We start from the raw sequence: 18,489 nt of genomic DNA, 5'->3' as shown, positions 1-18,489 counted from the left end.
GGAAGTCCTACCAAATCATCCGAGGAGGAGACACGGCGGACCCCTTCTGGGTTAGAGTTTCAGCTGAGTGGTTTTCATCTCCAGATGTAGACGGTGAGGCTGCGTTTCTGCCACTGCATAGTGGCCAGAAGCCAGGGGAGCCTGGGTCCCGCAGGCAGCACAGTTCAGCAGACACCCTCCCAGCAGGAGAGAGAATCCAGCAAACCAGCCGATAAAGAGGGCCTCTCCAAACTCCCACCTGGGCACAATCTCGGGGATGCTCTCGTCCCAGAACTCCTGGACTGTCACATGGGCCACCCAAGAGACGGGAACGAGGGCCGTGACGCCCGCTGTCCAGAACAGAATTCCTCCCAGGATCAACAGCCGCTTCTTGACGTCCCGCTGTGTCTCTCCAATCCTCAAGCAGTCCAGGCCAAAGCCTGACACCAGCAGACCCAGGAGCCCCAGCCCATTCGAGAGGAACATTAAAACCCTGGAGATCCTGAGCTCAGCAGGCAAACCCAGGAAAGACTCGAAATCTTTGCACTGTGTCCCCACTTCCTCCTGGACGACACAGGCTTGCCAGAGCCCCATGGTCCAGTTTTCCATTTCATTTAAGTCCAGGTTGAAATTCTTCCATTGCGGCAGGTAGTTTGTAAGACAGGATAAAACCCATCCCAGCAAGGATAATGAAATTCCAGCTAATTGTGCCACCGCTCTAAACACTAAAGCCATCATAAAATCCTGCGACCTTAGCCAGGCTCACCCCTGTCTTTCAGTGGCTGTGAAAAGAAGTGTGACACTTGTATTAATATTATCACTTGCAGAGCTCAAAACTATTTTTTCATTGTGTATATAGGAGGATTCTTGCCAGAGTTGCTATTGTTCAATTCTGTGTTGAATAGATTTCAGAAAAGGATAGGGAAATAATTCTGCAAACCAGTCATGCCAAGGTGTGGCCAAGATCATGTTCACATCCTATGGACTGCATTTCGTAGTATGCAGTTTGTCCCCAGAATAACATGAACTGGTAATAATCCTCTCATTGTGAATGTATAAATGGTTCTCGTGTTGTTCCCAAACTTTCTGGTAAGTCAAAGAATTAAGAAGTCTCCAGGCAAAATGTTTAATTGACAGTTTGGTTCAACTCCTGCTGCTTTTTATCTAATTGCACCTGTCACATTTTCTTCTATTCAAAGGTCTCATGTTTCAGTACGCCTGTTGTGGTAAGTGTTATTGGCTTTAAAAATAGGTTCAGCACAAGTATTTCTTAACCAAATCAATCACAGAAATTTCTTCTGTAGGCTTTAAATCAGACTTTGTTTTCTAATCTCTTAGGCTACATATACCCCATAACATATGAAACCATTCTGAACTAAGTATCAGGTCTGTTTAACCCCAGTGCCTTCCTGACAGCTACCCTCATGTGGGCATAAACACTTGGCTAGTTTTTGTTTGGTTCTTTTCCTGAACAGCAAAAAAGTTAAGCAGTAGTACTGTCTAGGTTAGAATCCACATCCGTTTCAATTCATCTCCATGCTTGTAACTTTTAATCAAACAAAGGAATGTTTTTATTACACCTGATGAGCTGAATAACAAGCAAAATATTTTTGGAATTGTTTTTTTAAAGTCTGAAGCTTTTGAGGGAAGAGAGGAGAAGAGATTGGCTGGTATTTTAAATCTCAAGAGTATCACAATGAACTGAAAACCTTCAGCCTCATAAAGTCCTGCATAGCAGGGTTCCTAGTAATTTCCTAAACAAAAACCACCTCTGTTCAAGAAAGACCAACTCATTGTTGTGGAAATGGCACTTTGGAGAGGCTTAGCATGTGGTTTTGCTAGTACAGAATGCTTAAAGGATTTCAAATTGTTAGTTTAGCTTTTTTTTTCCCTTGAGGAAACAAGTTATCAATTTCAGCTGCCAACAAAACCAAAAACAATTTCTAATATCAAATTAACATATGAAGCTTAATGCTGACTCTATTGGACAATCGCCACTACGTTTTGATTGAAATAACCAGATCAATGAAATTTCTTTTGTTCATACCTATGAAATGGTTACCACAACTTTCTTTGGATATAAGATTGGCCTCTTTCTTACTTCTCCAGGTTTGGGGAGGATGAGCTATCTAGGATAGAAAAGTCATTGTCTGATGAGAAAACGTGAGCAGCACAGAGTTAGTTACATGACGAAGACCCCTTTTTCCTGCAGACACTGCATCCCAGTTGATGAAGGAAGATATACCTCTCTGTTTTCCTCAGTGCCTTATACCGAAGGGTTGGCAGTTCCGTTTTCCAGGTATGCACACTGCGTTTGCATTTCTGCCACTGCGTAGTGGCCAGAAGCCAGGGGAGCCTGGGTCTCGCAGGCAGCACAGTTCAGCAGACACCCTCCCAGCAGGAGAGAGAATCCAGCAAACCAGCCGATAAAGAGGGCCTCTCCAAACTCCCACCTGGGCACAATCTCAGGGATGCTCTCGTCCCAGAACTCCTGGACTGTCACATGGGCCACCCAAGAGACGGGAACGAGGGTCGTGACGCCCGCTGTCCAGAACAGAATTCCTCCCAGGATCAACAGCCGCTTCTTGACGTCCCGCTGTGTCTCTCCAATCCTCAAGCAGTCCAGGCCAAAGCCCGACACCAGCAGGCCCAGGAGCCCCAGCCCATTCGAGAGGAACATTAAAACCCTGGAGATCCTGAGCTCAGCAGGCAAACCCAGGAAAGACTCGAAGTCCTTGCACTGCGTCCCCACTTCCTCCTGGACGACACAGGCTTGCCAGAGCCCCATGGTCCAGTTTTCCATTTCATTTAAGTCCAGGTTGAGGTTTTTCCAATGTGGCAAGTAAGTCGTAATAATGGATAAAACCCATCCCAGAAATGAGAGCAAAATCCCAACGAATTGCATTGCTACTCTCAAGACTGAAGCCATTGCAATAGGCCTTAGGACCCTCGCCACCCCTATAGGAGCTGCCGTCTCGTGGTGGGTAGTAGTGTGACAATCCTGGTTAAATGCCGCTCAGGGAATATAAGCTTTGGTCATTAACTCTTTGCACACTCTGAAATGCGTTTTTGTTCTTCTCGAATATAATGTTTCATGTAAAGGACCAAGGGCTCTGTTAAAACTATGAGTTAGGCTTTCCGATAAAGATTTGATCTGTTACCTTCCAATTTGCTTGGTAAAATTATATCCCCTATGCTTGATGAGTATAAGTCTAAGGATGAACAAAGAGAGCTCTATGACCCCTCACCCTAAAATACAACAGAAATCTTTGTGCTTCAATATGGATTAATTAGATTTTAAGTGGTGATAAAAGGCCAGCTCTTTCTACAACAGGACCTCATTGTAATAGCTGAATCTGAGATTTCAGAGATGCAAAACAAGACCTTGTAAAGAAAGGTAGACTGTTTGTCTATAATCTTTACCCTTCTCAGGCTTCCTTAACCTACACGAGAGCCTGGCCCACGTTCTTGAGTGTCACAGGGACTCGGTTGGGACTTGGCAGAGAACGTTTCCCTCAGATTCCTTTGAAAGGTAGAGGCAGATACACTGGATTAATTAAAATGAAAGACACCAAGGCCATGCCCAGAGGTACCAACTGAGGAAGGGGGCATCTCTGGATTTCATTCTGAGATTTTCTCCATCCTTGTTAAGGACCTGAGATAGAACATGATTTCTTAGTATCCAACAGGTGGTTTTTTGGTCCAGAATCAAGCTGTCTTCACTATCATTTAAGCCACAAAGACAAAGCAGCACCAGGCAAGGAAACTGCTACCAATTCCAAGACAAAACAGTCTCCCTGGGACTGAGCTTTGAGGCGTCATCTTTGTGTGTGTGTGTGTGTGTGTGTGTGTGTGTGTGTGTGTTCTCATTATGTTTTAATTTATGAACTGAAGGATAATTGCTTTACAAAATTCTCTTTCAAACCTCAACATGAGTCAGCCACAGGTACACATAGATCCTCTCCCTTTTGAATCTCGCTCTCATCTCCCTCCCCATCCCACCCCGTCTAGGTTGATGCAGAGCCCCTGTTTGAGTTTCCTGAGACATACAGCAAATTCCTGTTGGCTATCTATTTTACATGGTAATGTAAGTTTCCAGGTTACTCTTTCCATACATCTCACCCTCTCCTCCCCTCTCCCCGTGTCTTTAAGTCTATTCTCTATGTCTGTTTCTCCATTGCTGCCCTGTAAATATATTCTTCAGTACCATTTTTCTAGATTCCGTATATATGTGTTAGAATACAGTATTTATCTTTCTCTTTCTGACTCACTTCACTCTGAGTAATAGGTTCTAGGTTCATCCACTTCATTAGAACTGACTCAAATATGTCCCTTTTTATGGCTGAGTAATATTCCATTGTGTATATGTACCACAACTTCTTTATCCATCCATCTGTTAATGGACATCTAGGTTGCTTCCATGTCCTAGCTATTGTAAATAGTGCTGCAATGAACAATGGGATACATGTGTCTTTTTCAATTTTGGTTTCCTCAGGGTATGTGCCTAGGAGTGGGATTGCTGGGTCATATGGTGACTTTATTCCTAGTTTTTTAAGGAATCTCCATACAGTCTTCCATAATGGCTTTATCAGTTTACATTCCCACCAACAGTGCAAGAGCATTCTCTTTTCTCCACACCCTCTCCAGCATTTATTGTTTGTTCACTTTTTGATGATGGCCATTCTGACCGGTGTAAGGTGATATCTCACTGTAGTTTTCATTTACATTTCTCTAATAATGAGCGATGTTGAGCATCTTTTCATGTATTTGTCAGCCATCTGTATGTCTTCCTTGGAGAAATGTCTGTTTAGGTCTTTTTCCCACTTTTTGATTGGGTTGTTTGTTTTTCTGGTATTGAGTTGCATGAGCTGCTTGTATATTTTGGAAATTAATCCTTTGTCTGTTTTTTCATTTGCTATTATTTTCTCCCATTCTGAGGGTTGTCTTTTCACCTTGCTAATAGTTTTCTTTGCTCTGCAAAAGCTTTTAAGTTTAATCAGGTCACACTTTTATTTCCGGTACTCAAGGAGGTGGGTCATAGAGGATCTTGCTTTGATTTATGTCATTGAGTGTTCTGCCTATGTTTTCCTCTAAGAGTTTTATAGTTTCTGGTCTTATATTTAATCCATTTTGAGTTTATTTTTGTGTATGATGTTAGGAAGTGTTCTAATTTCATCCTTTGACATGTAGCTGTCCAGTTTTCCCAGCACCATTTATTGAAGAGGCTGTATTTGCCCCATTTTATATTCTTGCCTCCTTTGTCAAAAATAAGGTACCCATAGGTGCATGGGTTTATTTCTGGGCCTTCTATCTTGTTCCGTTGGCCTGTAAATTCTGTTTTTGTGCCAGTACCATACTGTCTTGATGACCGTAGCTTTGTAGTATAATCTGAAGTCAGGAAGGTTGATTCCTCCAGTTCCATTCTTCTTTCTCAAGACTGCTTTGGCTATTTGGGGTCTTTTGTGTTTCCGTATGAATTGTGAAATTTTTTATTCTAATTCTGTGAAAAATGCCGTTGGTAATTTGATAGGGATTGCACTGAATCTCTAGATTGCGTTTGGTAGTATAGCCATTTTCACAATACTGATTTCTCCTACCCAGGAACATGGAATATCTCTCCATTGGTTTATGTCCTCTTTAATATCTTTCATTAGCTTCTTATAATTTTCTGTGTACAGTTCTTTTTGTCTCCTTAGGTAAGTTTGTTCCTAGATATTTAATTCTTTTTGTTGCAATGGTGAATAGGATTGATTCCTTAATTTCTCTTTCCGATATTTCATTGTTAATATGTAGAAATGTAAGTGATTTCTGTGTATTGATTTTGTATCCTGCACCTTTGCTAAATTCACTGATTAGCTCTAGCAATTTTCTGATACCATATTTAGGGTTTTCTATGTACAGTATCAGGTCATCTGCAAACAGTGAAAGCTTTACTTCTTTTCGGAGCTGGATTCCTTTTATCTCTTTTTCTTCTCTGATTGCTCTAGCTAGGACTTCCAGAACTATGTTGAATAATAGTGGTGAGAGTGGACCCCCTTGTCTTGTTCCTGATCTTAGGGGGAATGCTTTTAGTTTTTCACCATTGAGAATAATCTTTGCTGTAGGCTTATCATATATGGCCTTTCCTATGTTGAGGTAGGTTCCTTCTATGCCCATTTTTTTGAAGAGTTTTAATCATAAATGAGTGATGGATTTTGTCAAAGGCTTTTTCTGCATCTATTGAGATTATCACATAGTTTTTATCTTTCACTTTGTTAATATGGTACATCACATTGATTTGCATGTATTGAGAAATCCTTTCATCCCTGGAATAAACCCAATTTGATCTCAGTGTATGAGCTTTTTAATGTGTTGTTGAATTCTGTTTGCTAAAATTTTGTTGAGGATTTTTGCATCTGTGTTCATCAGTGATATTGGCTCATAGTTTTCTTTTTGTGTGTTGTCTTTGTCTCGTTTTGGTATCAGGGTGGTGGTGGCTTCGTAGAATGAGTTTGGAAGTGTTCCTTCCTCTGCAATTTCTTGATAGAGTTTTAAAAGAATAGGCATTAGCTCTTCTCCAAATGTTTGATAGAATTCTCCTGTGAAGCCATCTGGTCCTGGGCTTTTGTTTTTTGGGAGATTTTTGATCACAGCTTCAATTTCAGTGCTTGTAATTGGGTTCTTTATAATTTCCATTTCTTCCTGGTTCAGTCTTGGAAGATTGAACTTTTCCGAGAATCTGTCCATTTCTTTCAGGTTATCCATTTTATTGCCATAGAGTTGTTCATAATAGTCTCTTATAATCCTTTGTATTTCTGCAATGTCTGTTGTAACCTCTCCTTTTTCATTTTTAATTTTGTTGATTTGATTCTTCTCTCTTTTTCTTGATCAGTATGGCTGAAGGTTTGTCAATTTTGTTTATCTTCTCAAAGAACCAGCTTTTAATTTTATTAATCTTTACAACTGTTTCTTTCATTTATTTCTGCTCTGATCTTTATGATTTCTTTTCTTCTACTAATTTGGGGGTGGGATGTTTTTTTTTTTCCAGTTGTTTTAGATGTAAAGTTAGGTTGTCTATTCAATGTTTTTCTTTTTTCTTGAGGTAGGATTGTATTGCTATAAACTTCCCTCTTAGATCTGCTTTTGCTGCATCCCATAGGTTTTGAGTTGTCACATTTTCATTGTCATTTGTTCCTAGAAAAATTTTTATTTCCCTTTTGATTTCTTCAGTAACCTGTTGGTTATTTAGAAATGTGTTGTTTAATCTCCATGTGTTTGTGTTTCTTACAGTTTTTTTCTTGTAATTGCTATCTAGTCTCATAGTGCTGTGGTTGGAGAAGATGCTTGATAGGATTTCAATTTTCTTAAATTTACTGAGGTTTGATTTGTGACCCAAGATGTGATCTATCCTAGAGACTGTTCCATGTGTACTTGAGAAGAAGGTATATTTTTCTGCATTTGGATGGAATGTCCTGAAGATATCAATGAGATCCATCTCATCTAATGTATCATTTAAGACTTATGTTTCCTTATTAATTTTCTGTTTTGATGATCTGTCCATTGGTGTGAATGGGATGTTAAAGTCTCCTACTATTATTGTGTTACTGTCAGCTTCTCCTTTTGTGTCTATTAGTGTTTGTCTTATGTATTGAGGTGCTCCTATGTTGGGTGCACAGATATTTACAATTGTTATGTCTTCCTCTTGGATTGATCCCTTGATCATTATGTAGTGTCCTTCCCTATCTCTTGTAATCTTTATTTTAAAGTCTGTTTTGTCTGATATGAGGATTGCTACTCCAACATTCTTTTACTTCCCATTTGTATGGAATATATTTTCCCATCCTCTCACTTTCAATCTATGTGTCTTTAGGTCGACAGCATATATATGGGTCTTGTTTTTGTATCCATTCAGCCAGTCTGTGTCTTTTGGTTGTAGCATTTAATCCATTTACATTTAAAGTAATTATTGATAAAGATATTCCCATTGCCATTTTCTTAATTGGAGTTGATTTTGTAGATATTTTTCTTCTCTTGTATTTCTTGACTATACAAGTCCCTTTAACATTTGTTGTAAAGCTAGTTTGGTGGTATTGAATTCTCTTAACTTTTGCTTGTCTGAAAAGCTTTATATTTTTCCATCAGTTTTGAATGAGATCCTTGCCAAGTACAGTAATCTTGGTTGTAGATATTTCCCTTTTGGTACTTTAAATATATCCTGCCATTCCCTTCTGGCCTGCAGAGTTTTTGCTGAAATATCAGCTCTAAAACTTATTTAACTTATATGCAGAGTACATCATGAGAAACACTGGGCTGGAAGAAGCACAAGCTGGAATCAAGATTGCCCGGAGAATTATCAATAACCTCAGATATGCAGATGACACTTTCTCCCTTACGGCAGAAAGTGAAAAGGAACTAAAAAGCCTCTTGATGAAAGTGAAAGAGGAGAGTGAAAAAGTTGGCTTAAAGCTCAACATTCAGAGAACTAAGATCATGGCATCCGGTCCCATCACTTCATGGGAAATAGATGGGGGACAGTGGAAACAGTGGCTGACTTTATTTTTCTGGGCTCCAAAATCACTGCAGATGGTGATTGCAGCCATGAAATTAAAAGACGCTTACTCCTTGGAAGGAAAGTGATGACCAACCTAGACAGCATATTAAAAAGCAGAGACATTACTTTGCCAACAAAGGTCCCTCTGGTCAAGGCTATGGTTTTTCCAGTCATCATGTATGGATGTGAGAGTTGGACAGTGAAGAAAGCTGAGTACCGAAGAATTAATGCTTTTGAACTGTAGTTTTGGAGAAGACTCTTGAGAGTCCCTTGGGCTGCAAGGAGATCCAACCAGTCCATCCTAAAGGAGATCAGTCCTGGTTGTTTATTGGAAGGACTGATGCTGAAGCTGAAACTCCAATACTTTGGCCACCTGATGCAAAGAGTTGACTCATTTGAAAAGACCCTGACACTGGGAGGAATTGGGGGCAGGAGGAGAAGGGGACGACACAGGATGAGATGTCTGGATGGCATCACCGACTTGATGGACATGGGTTTGGGTGGACTCCAGGAGTTGGTGATGGACAGGGAGGCCTGGCGTGCTGTGGTTCATGGGGTCACAAAGAGTCAGACACGACTGAGTGACTGAGCTGAACTGAACTGAAACATATGGGGTTTCCTGTGTATGTTACTTGTTGCTTCTCTCTTGCTGCTTTTAATATTTTTTCTTTGTGTTTAGTCTTTGTTAGTTTGATTAGTATGTGTCTCAGCATGTTTCTCCTTGGGTTTATCCTGTATGGGACTCTTTATGCCTCTTGAATTTGATTATCTCCTTTTCCATGTTGGGGAAATTTTCAACTATAATCTCTTCAAAAATTTTCTCATACCTTTTATTTTTCTCCTAGGACCCCTGTAATTCAAATGTTGGTGCATTTGATATTGTCCCATAGGTCTCTGAGACTCTCCTCAGTTCTTTTCATTCTTTTTACTTTATCCTGCTCTTCAGAAGTTATTCCTACCATTTTATCTTCCAGCTCACTGATTCGTTCTGCTTCGGATATTCCACTGTTGATTCCTTCTAGAGTGTATTTAATGTCAGTAATGATGTTGTTTGTCTCTGTATGTTTACTCAGTTCTTCTAGGTCTTTGTTAATTGATTCTTGCATTTTCTCCATTCTGTTTTCAAGGTTTTTGATCATCTTTACTATCATTATTCTGAATTCTTTTTCAGGTATTTTACCTATGCCCTCTTCATTTATTTGGACTTCAGTTTCTAGTTTGTTTCTTCATTTGTGTAGTGTTTCTCTGCCCTTTCATTATTTTTTTTTTTTTAACTTATTGTGTTTGAGGTCTCCTTTTCCAGGCTTCAAGGTTGAATTCTTTCTTTGGTCCAGTGGTTTGTGTAAGCTTCATATAGGGTGAGATTTATGCTAAGTTTTCTTGTTTGTTTGCTTTACCTCTGCTGGGCAACACTGAGTGAGGTGATAATCCTGTCTGCTGATGACTGGGTTTGTATTTTTGTTTCATTTGTTGTTTAGATGAGGCGTCCTGCACAGGGTGCTACTGGTGGTTGGGTGATGCCCGGTCTTATATTCAAGTGGTTCCCTTTGTGTGAGTTCTCACTATTTGATACTCCTTAGGGTTAGTTCTCTGGTAGTCTAGGTCTGGAGGTCAGTGCTCTCACTCCGAAGGCTCAGGGCTTGATCTCACAGCTCCTTAGCCAGTTTCCAGAGGTTTTCAGCATGTTTCCAGCCAGTTTCCAGAGGTTTCAGGCAGCTGCTCCACCAAGTCAGCTCTGCTCCCCTCTTCCTGGCCGAGTCCACGGTGTATGAACTCCGCCGGTCAGCACACACCGTGCACCAAAGAGAGGGGAAAGCAGCAGCTGCCGCAATCACAGGCCTTGTCTGTGTTTTTGATTGAAGCCACACCTGAGCTCGTGCTACTGCAGAACAGTATCCTCAATGCGGGGCCTCAGGGGCCCAGGACGAGAGACCACACCCCGTGTCCCTAGAGCTGGTCCTCCCGGCACGGCCCCTGGGCTCCTGTACCCATAGCCAGAAGGGCAGGACCAGATGGGCATGCCCAGAACAGGAAGGACCTGCAGGTTCCTAAAGTGGAACCAGTGCTACCCTGAAGATTCTCATCCATGAACCAGACCACCACCCATCACCAGATTTCTAGTCCAGGATGCAGGGAGTTCCTTCATGATGTCGCTCAGTGATCAGAGAGACAGCACCTGGATCCCGAAGCACCTAAGTAAGCATAGGAGTCAGGTTAGAAGACATTCCTTCATCAACATTTTCCATCATCAGACATTAATTAAACAGGATGAATTCTTTCTCAACTTTTAAAAATATTCATGATTCCCTAGGATCGATTGCTCACCTCAGTATACTGAAATAAGTTGTTTCAGTTTGCACAAAGACACAAGGATCCAGAAAGGGCTAACGGCCGGCCGGGGGTGCTCATCCCAGGGAATAAGATGCTGGCAACTTAGAGTTTCCTTCTAGGGGGAGGTCAAGTTGACCAAGCTCTCCAGAGCATCACTAACAGTTATAGAGCATGTGTGTGGGCATGAGTGCTCAGTGGTGTCTGACTCTGTGTGACCCCATGGACTGCAGCCCACCAGGCTCCTCTGTCGAATGGATATTCCAGTCAAGAATGCTGGAGTGGGTTGTCATTTCCTTCTCCAGGGGATCCTCCCAACCCCTGGGTTGAACCCAATGAAGGCAGATTCTTTACCACTCACCACCTAGAGATGGTTCTTAATATTGCATTGACACTTTAAAAATGGAATGGAACAGGCTGCGCTGCATCTCCAAGGTGTTAAAAAAGTGACTCTCACCTGTCAGGGCTATGGGGAAGAAATTTCTCAGTGGTGGGAAGTAACCTCCAACTCTTTTGTTCTTGCAACATGCAAAAAAAAAATTTTTGAGCACCTCCTACTGATCAGGCAGTAAGTGCTGAAGACACTGCTAAGACCCGCGGGGATGCAGGTCCCACCCCTACCTGGGATGGCAGGGTCGGGGTTCCGGGGGCGCGGTGGTTGTTGAGGGACTGGGCTCACGTTCAAGTGGGTAAAGCTGTCAGCAAATGAGTAAATACCATCATTCAAAGCAATAAAAAAAAGCGGGGGTGTGAGTGTTCCAGGCCAAGGAAACCCCAGGGCAGCAGCCCTGAGACCAGAAGCATGAAGCCTCCCCTCCCCTGACCTGGGGGCTCCTGTCTCCAGTCTCTGTTCACAGATTAGCAGCTCTGACCATGATGCTCCCAGAAGGGGAGGTAGGAGTGAAGTTCAGCCAGGAAACAAATATCACTGGCAGGTTGCTCAGTGTGTGGAGGACAAGATGAAATGGTTGGCTGGGTTTGGGATCTTCTAGGACATACACCCACTGAATATGAAGACACTAGAGTCAGCACTGCTTTGAGAGAGGAGGACCCTGAGGGCAAGTACTCAGAGAAACCAAATGTCCCCACCTCTGCTCGGGGCAGGCTAGTCTTTTCTGTGGACAAGCTCTCCAGGCAAAGGGGTGCCTCCTGACAAACACAGGTTTGTTTTTTGTTTTAACTATTTATTTTGAATTGGAGCATAGCCAGTTAACAATAACAATAACATAGCCAGTTATTGTGACCGTTTCAGGTGGATAGCAAAGGGACTCAGCCACACAATTACATGTATCTACATCCTACCCCCCAAATCCCCTCCCATCCAGGCTGCCACATAACATTGAACAGAGTTCCCTGTTTTATTTTTCTTTAAGATTTTTTTTTCTTTTTGACGTGGATCCTTTTTAAAGTCTTTATTAAATTTGTTAAAATATTGTTTTTTGTTTTTTTGTGTTGTGGTTTTTTTTTTTTTTTTGGCCCGAAGGCATGCGGGATCTTAGCTCTCTGATCAGGGATCAAACCCACACACCCTGCAGTGGAAGGTGAAGTCCTAACCACTGGTCCACCAAGGAAGTTCTCAAATAAAGGTTTTTGGGGTTGTTGTTTTTTTTAAGGAAACCTATAGCTTGTTGTTTTTTTTTTTCTTAACATTCCTAGTTCTCTAAATAGTAATCCTCACGATCAACACTGTGAACTCACCTAGTGGGACAAAACACCCTGTAGCCTTCACAACCCCCAAAGCACAATGCCTTGTATTTACCAGGTGCTCAACAAGCACGTGTCTAAGAAACGGATGAGGTGTCTTCTCCTCGTGCTGATGTGCGTGTCTCCAGTCACTCAGCCGTGTCCGACTCTCTGTGACCCCATGGACTGTAGCCCGCCAGGCTCCTCTGTCCATGAGATTTCCCAGGCAAGAATACTGGAGTGGGTTGCCATTTCCTCCTCCAGGGGATCCTCCTGACCCAGGTATTGAATCTGCATCTCCTGCCTTAGCAGGAGGATTCTTTAACACTGCACCACCTGGGAACTGACAGTGTTTGTGTACAATGGCAGTGCTGCAAACACTGATCTCAAGGCCAGTCACCTGCCCTCTCGACAACACAACATGCGGGTGCCTGAGCAGGATGGATGGACTCAAAGCTGTGAACTCAGTCAACTGCCTATGGTGAGATAGTAAATGCTGTCAAAACATCAGGAGTTGACCTACAAGTCTGCCCTATTCTTGAAAGGTGTCAGATGGGCCTAGGCTAGGTCTGGGGAAAAGGAAGGAAGTCTGGACCAAAGTTTTCAAAGGATGCTAGAGATGGATGCTTGTTTATTTTAACATGAATGTTTAAAAATTCAGAGCACTTATCAATTCCTCAGATTGGTTGGTTTGACTTATATAAGTGCCAGGCAGTATATTGAAACTTTCATCAAGATTTTTGGTAAGAAGAAAAGAGGAAAAGACCCCATCCTTGCGCATTGGAGTTAAAAAAAAAACTTGGGACTTCCCTGGTGGTCCAGTGGTTAAGACTTTGCCTTCCACCATAGCGGGCTCAGGTTCAATCCCTGGTAAGAGAACTAAGATTCTACATGTAGAACAACCAAAAAGGATAGAAAAACAAAAACCAAGTGGCAAAAAAAATAAATAAATAAAATAAAACAAAATAAAAAACCCAAGTTGGGGGACATTACAAAACTGTAAGGAAACATCTATCAAGTATGAACTAATACTGGTCTGCAATTTTAACATGCGTGCCCCAGTCTTTACACTTGTAGTCAGTTAGAAGATCTTGGGGGCATGGACAGGGTAGTGGTCAGCACCTGAAAGTTACTTCCTCTGCCTGCCGTTCTGCTCAGGACTTTCTGGGGATGAACAAAGAAGAGTAGCAGGTGGGAGGGGACCAGCGCAGGAGAACTTCTAGAGAGCCGCTCTGGAAGGAGTACCTGGACCCTTCCCTGGGGGCTAAGCCCCAGTGCAGAGAGGGTGTGTCCGAACGTCCACACCAGGGTGCATCGCCCACACGTAAGCACTGGTGTGTGTGAGTGTGTGAGCGACTGCAGATGTCCTTGAGTGGTTTCAGGAGGTGGCGTTTAAGAGAGGAAGTGGGGGAACCCTGGAGGAAGGGATGCATTTCCAGCCCCAGGGTTGGAAGCCCTTTTCATCACTGGTGCACAGGGGTGGAATGTTTCTGAAAGCTAAATCATGTGATGTTTCCATCCTCTGAGGCCCCAGCTGACATTTTCTCCCAAGCCCTAAAAGGACAAACGTGTAAAAGATAATGCGAGATCTGAGTTCTGGAGAATGAAGGGGACATCCTGTCATCAGTGACGGATGGGATGGCGGGACACTTTAGTACTAAAGTATAATGTTATACTATACACTGTATATTATACTAATATACTTTATAATAGTTTATAAATATTATAGGGCTTTCCTGATGACTCAGTAGGTAAAGAACCTGCCTACCAATGCAGGAGATGCGGGCTCGATCCTTGGGTCGAGAAGATCCCCTGGAGGAAGAAATGGTAACCCACTTCAGTATTCTTGCCTGAAAAGCCCCATGGACAGAGGAACCTGGCAGGCTACAGTCCATGCGGTGGCAAAGAGTCGGACACAACTGAGAACCTGAACGCAGTGAGCACACATACTTTACAAAGTTTAATATTCATACTTAAATATATTAATAGCCGGTGTTTACTGAGCACTTAATGCCTGTGGGGCATTAAGAGAAGAGCTTTATCTGTATTATCTTGCTTATTCTCACAAGAACCATGTGATTAGACACTATTATTACCTCCATTTAATACATAAGGAATTTGAGGCTTAAATAAGCCAACTAGCTTGCCCTGCATAGAGGAAGATTCAAGCTCAAATTCAACTGAAAAAGTCCAGGTCTTAATCACTTTATGGTGTAAAAAGTCATCTTTGGCGGTTGTCGCCACCACCTCTTCATCCTGTCTGGGAGTTTTACCCCCTCACCGTCAGCATCCACTTGACCCGGTGTCTCCTCCGTGGACCAGAGTCGGGCGCTGAGTTCCCCCAACAGCAGAGGGGCTGCAGTCACAGAAGCTGGGGCCGGCTTCGTGGGGCTGCGGTCACAGAAGCTGGGGCCGGCTTCGTGGCTGCAAAGCTAGAAACTGCAGCAAAAAAGGACCTTTTCAGGAAGGAAAGTGAAGTGGGGACTGTCCTAGCCGGGGACTCTGTCCCCACCCACTTCACAAATAGAAATGAAAAGCCCTCTATGTCAGGATTAACTGCGTCCTTTTCTTTGTAAACCCTTTCTAAATATTAATCTAGGCTCACCACCCCCGGGGCTAAGTTAATTTCCAGTTAACAGATGGGAAATACATTGCCCATCAGTGGCCGGTTTGGCGCCTCCCTCTTGAGGAGGTGACTTCAGGAGAGGCCTGGAGTCGGGGTCAGCCCACATCTCAGACACACAGTGGCTTCATCCCATGGGCGGCTGAGGCCTAAAGAAATCAGGCACCTGAAGGACGAAGGCCTGGCCTCCAGGCTGGGTCTCCAGGGCTCTTTCTGAAACTCTCCCACGCTGCCGGGCTCTGGGAGGAATCCACAGCCCCCGATGGTGCCCCGCCCACCGGGGTATCTATTTGCCATTTCTGCAGCAGACAGACCAAATTCCATGGAAGCAAAAACCTCGCATCTGCCACACAGCGGGGAGTGCTAGGAGCCGGGGGAGGGGAGAAGCCAGGAGGGAGGTGACTCCAGGTCGAGGGGATGGGGCAAAGTCAAGGCCGTGGGTGGCCAGTCTGGGGCCGCAGTGGCCCCTCTTCCCAGATTCTGGCCAGCGGGAGGATGAGGTGGACAGTGGGGCAACAACGGGTGACTCTAGCAAACAGGCTGGGGTCACAGTCATTCGGCTCCAGAGCAGCTACTAGACGTGAGGCTGAGCGCCAGGCCCTGGGATCAGGAAGGATGAGGAAGAGATGCGAGGTCCTCGCCCATCACTGAGGGGGACAGACGGTACAGGAGTGAAACGAGAAACCAAGTGATGGGGAAGCTCTGAGATGCACGATGGGTGGTTCCGTCTCTCTGAGAACGTGACGCATGAGCCGAGAACTAACCAATAGAAAGTCAACCGAGCCAAGACCCGGGGGGACCGTTCCAGGCTGAAGGAGCCAAGGCGAGACTCGCCTGGTGCGGCTGAGGAGCCAAAAAGAGAGTGTGCAGTGGCAGGAGACCTGTGAGCAAGGTCAGGCGGGACCCGGTGGGACCAAGCTCAGGCCAGAGGTCAGGAGGAACAGACACGGCAGCTGCAGGGGCGGAGGGGACGCGGCTCAGCCTGGGGAGGGATGAGCGGGGTGGAGGGATTCCGGTGGGTCCCCCCGGAGGGGTGCCGGCAGGACCTGCTGATGACTGGACTGGGGGTGGAGGAGAAGGACAGAGGAGTCGACCGTGACCCCCAGGGTCGTGACTTGAGCCTCTGGGCAGCTGGTGACAACGTGTCCTGAAATGAGACCAGAGGAGATGGCAGCGGGTAGAAGGCTCAAGACCCCTTTGGGGTCGTTTCATATTCGAGATCCTATTAGTTATCCGCATGGCGATGCCAAATAGGCGGCATCCGGCGCTCAGAGATCCCAGCGGAGAGACCTATGCTGGGAGTCACCGGCCTTCGGAGGGAATTTAAAAATCCAGACCAGATGACTCATCTGAGCAGCCGGCTGTGCCCCAGGGCCTTCAGAGCCGGGATGGATACATCACTCCAATCCAGAGCCAGGCAGGCGCTGCCCAGTCCAGGGGCGGGGGGTCCAGAGAGTCGGTGGAGGGGCGGGCACGTTGGCCCTCCCCATCCCAGCGCACCTGCAGCTGCCAGCTACCCAGTTCCCCGAACACAGGCCCCTTTGTTCTCTCAACAGCTTGTTTCCTTCGGGTTTCCCTGGGCCAGCGTGCTCCAGTGGGTCTGAAGGAAGTCTCACTCATAAATTCCCTTGCAAAGGAAATCCTTGTGTCCCAGTGACGGTTTTTATCTTGACCTCTCTTTCATAAACTCTTTGTTAACACACCTGTTCCTGCTCAGGGTTTTAGAGTTTGGAAGGGAATTTGGGGTTGGGAGTTGGAGTGGTGTGATGAGATTCACCAGTGGATTTCAAGTGGTCTCTCCCCGGCTCCAAGGGAAAGGGTGGCGGCAACCACTCGACCCCCGCTGTGGGCAATTCCCAAAGACCCACAGTATTCACCCAGTCAATATAAAGGGCCTTTGAAAATCCCCACCTAACACTCATGCTGCTGCTGCTGCTAAGTCACTTCAGTCGTGTCCGACTCTGTGCGACCCCATAGACGGCAGCCCACCAGGCTCCGCCATCCCTGGGATTCTCCAGGCAAGAACACTGGAGTGGGTTGCCATTTCCTTCTCCAATGCATGAAAGTGAAAAGTGAAAGTGAAGTTGCTCAGTCGTGTCCAACTCTCAGCGACCCCATGGACTGCAGCCCACCAGGCTTATCCGTCCATGGGATTTTCCAGGCAAGAATACTGGAGTGGGTCCTAACACTCATAAAATGGTCTTATTTCAGAATTATTACATGTGTTCCCTACCCCTGCCGAAGAGAATGAGATTTCTCCATAAATCAAAGACTTACTTAAAGGAAATGCAAGAGCTTGGGCTCTGGCATCAGAAAGACCTGATTCAAACCCTTGACTCAGCTGCATACACTTCTGCAGTGGAGACCGCTTCTTTCTCTGAGCCTCTGTGCCTTGATCTGTAAGATGGGGATAATAGTAACAATTCACTAGCATTCACCAGCTGACTGAGAGGGCTGGGGAGAACTGTGGGAATTGTAAAGCACAGAAGGCCCTCAGCCATCAGAGTTACTATTTTCACTTTGTATTTTGTCTTTCAAATCCACGTTCACAGGATGATGGGAAATTGCATTTCTTCAGCGGCCAACTGGTTGCTGTACACTGGCTGAAACAAGTCCCCCTATCCAAAGTCCTCATACACCTGGAGTCTTCTAAAACCGGGGTTCATGCCATCGGAAAAGCCTTGGCAGGCGGGCTTGGCTCCGCTGGCCGCCTGGTGAAACCTGTTCTTTCCCTTCAGATGAGAGGGAATGGCTCTGTCATCGGATTGCTCCTCTGACACTGATCCATCCAGGGCGGTTTTGGGTGATGGTCTCCCTTGCCCTCAGATTAGCAGGATCAGATGGCCCGGTCATCAACTGTGGTTCCTGTGGCCACCGGCCCACCTGCTCGACTCGTGGCCAAGCCTGGGAGGCTGGATCCAGAGTCAGCGTTTCTTGCCAAGTCTCCCTAGGATACTGCTTAGGGAGAAGGGCTGTGAGAAGAATCAGCACAAAGATTTCTATCAGCCTTAGCTGGAAGGAAAACTGTACTTCTAAGAGGAGAAGAATTAATTTAAAGACATTGTAAATGTGAACTACTTTGCATCTGCCCTGAATTTTTTCATCCATCCATCCATCCATCCACCCAGCCATCCATCAGCTTGTTCCCTCCTGCACCAGGCATTTCCGGTTATGTTCCTATACTAAGCTAAGCTAATAAAAATGTAATTTTTCCCATTTGGAAGAGCCCCTTTCTTGGAGTTCATTGACTCTGAGCCTCTGAACACCTAGCCCAACTTGATTACCTCCTCCATCCCCGCACCCTCCAGCCACTCTGGATTCTGATGTATTTGTTCCTGGTCATTGT

At 44.8% G+C, this 18,489-nt stretch overlaps 2 protein-coding genes across 2 annotated transcripts; both read right to left on the bottom strand.

Annotated features, from left to right (window-relative positions):
• Positions 1-17: 17 nt before the first annotated feature.
• Positions 18-714, bottom strand: LOC110151933 (claudin-22). Its single transcript, XM_020915403.2, has one exon. It carries the CDS (start codon positions 712-714, stop codon positions 52-54), a length of 663 nt encoding a protein of 220 aa, XP_020771062.1. The 3' UTR covers positions 18-51.
• Positions 715-2,245: 1,531 nt separating this feature from the next.
• On the bottom strand, positions 2,246-2,908 carry LOC110151935 (putative claudin-24). Its single transcript, XM_020915405.2, has one exon. The coding sequence runs from the start codon at positions 2,906-2,908 to the stop codon at positions 2,246-2,248; it is 663 nt and encodes a 220-aa protein (XP_020771064.2).
• Positions 2,909-18,489: the final 15,581 nt, after the last annotated feature.

Source organism: Odocoileus virginianus, chromosome 32 (assembly GCF_023699985.2).
Source record: "Odocoileus virginianus isolate 20LAN1187 ecotype Illinois chromosome 32, Ovbor_1.2, whole genome shotgun sequence".
Taxonomy (NCBI): domain Eukaryota; kingdom Metazoa; phylum Chordata; class Mammalia; order Artiodactyla; family Cervidae; genus Odocoileus; species Odocoileus virginianus.
Note: the sequence above shows the minus strand (reverse complement) of the source record. Positions and strands in the feature narration are given on the sequence as shown.

Bases quoted from the DNA above. Each gene is read 5' to 3' on its own strand.
- LOC110151933 (XM_020915403.2), bottom strand. From the start codon at position 714: ATGGCTTTAGTGTTTAGAGCGGTGGCACAATTAGCTGGAATTTCATTA.
- LOC110151935 (XM_020915405.2), bottom strand. From the start codon at position 2,908: ATGGCTTCAGTCTTGAGAGTAGCAATGCAATTCGTTGGGATTTTGCTC.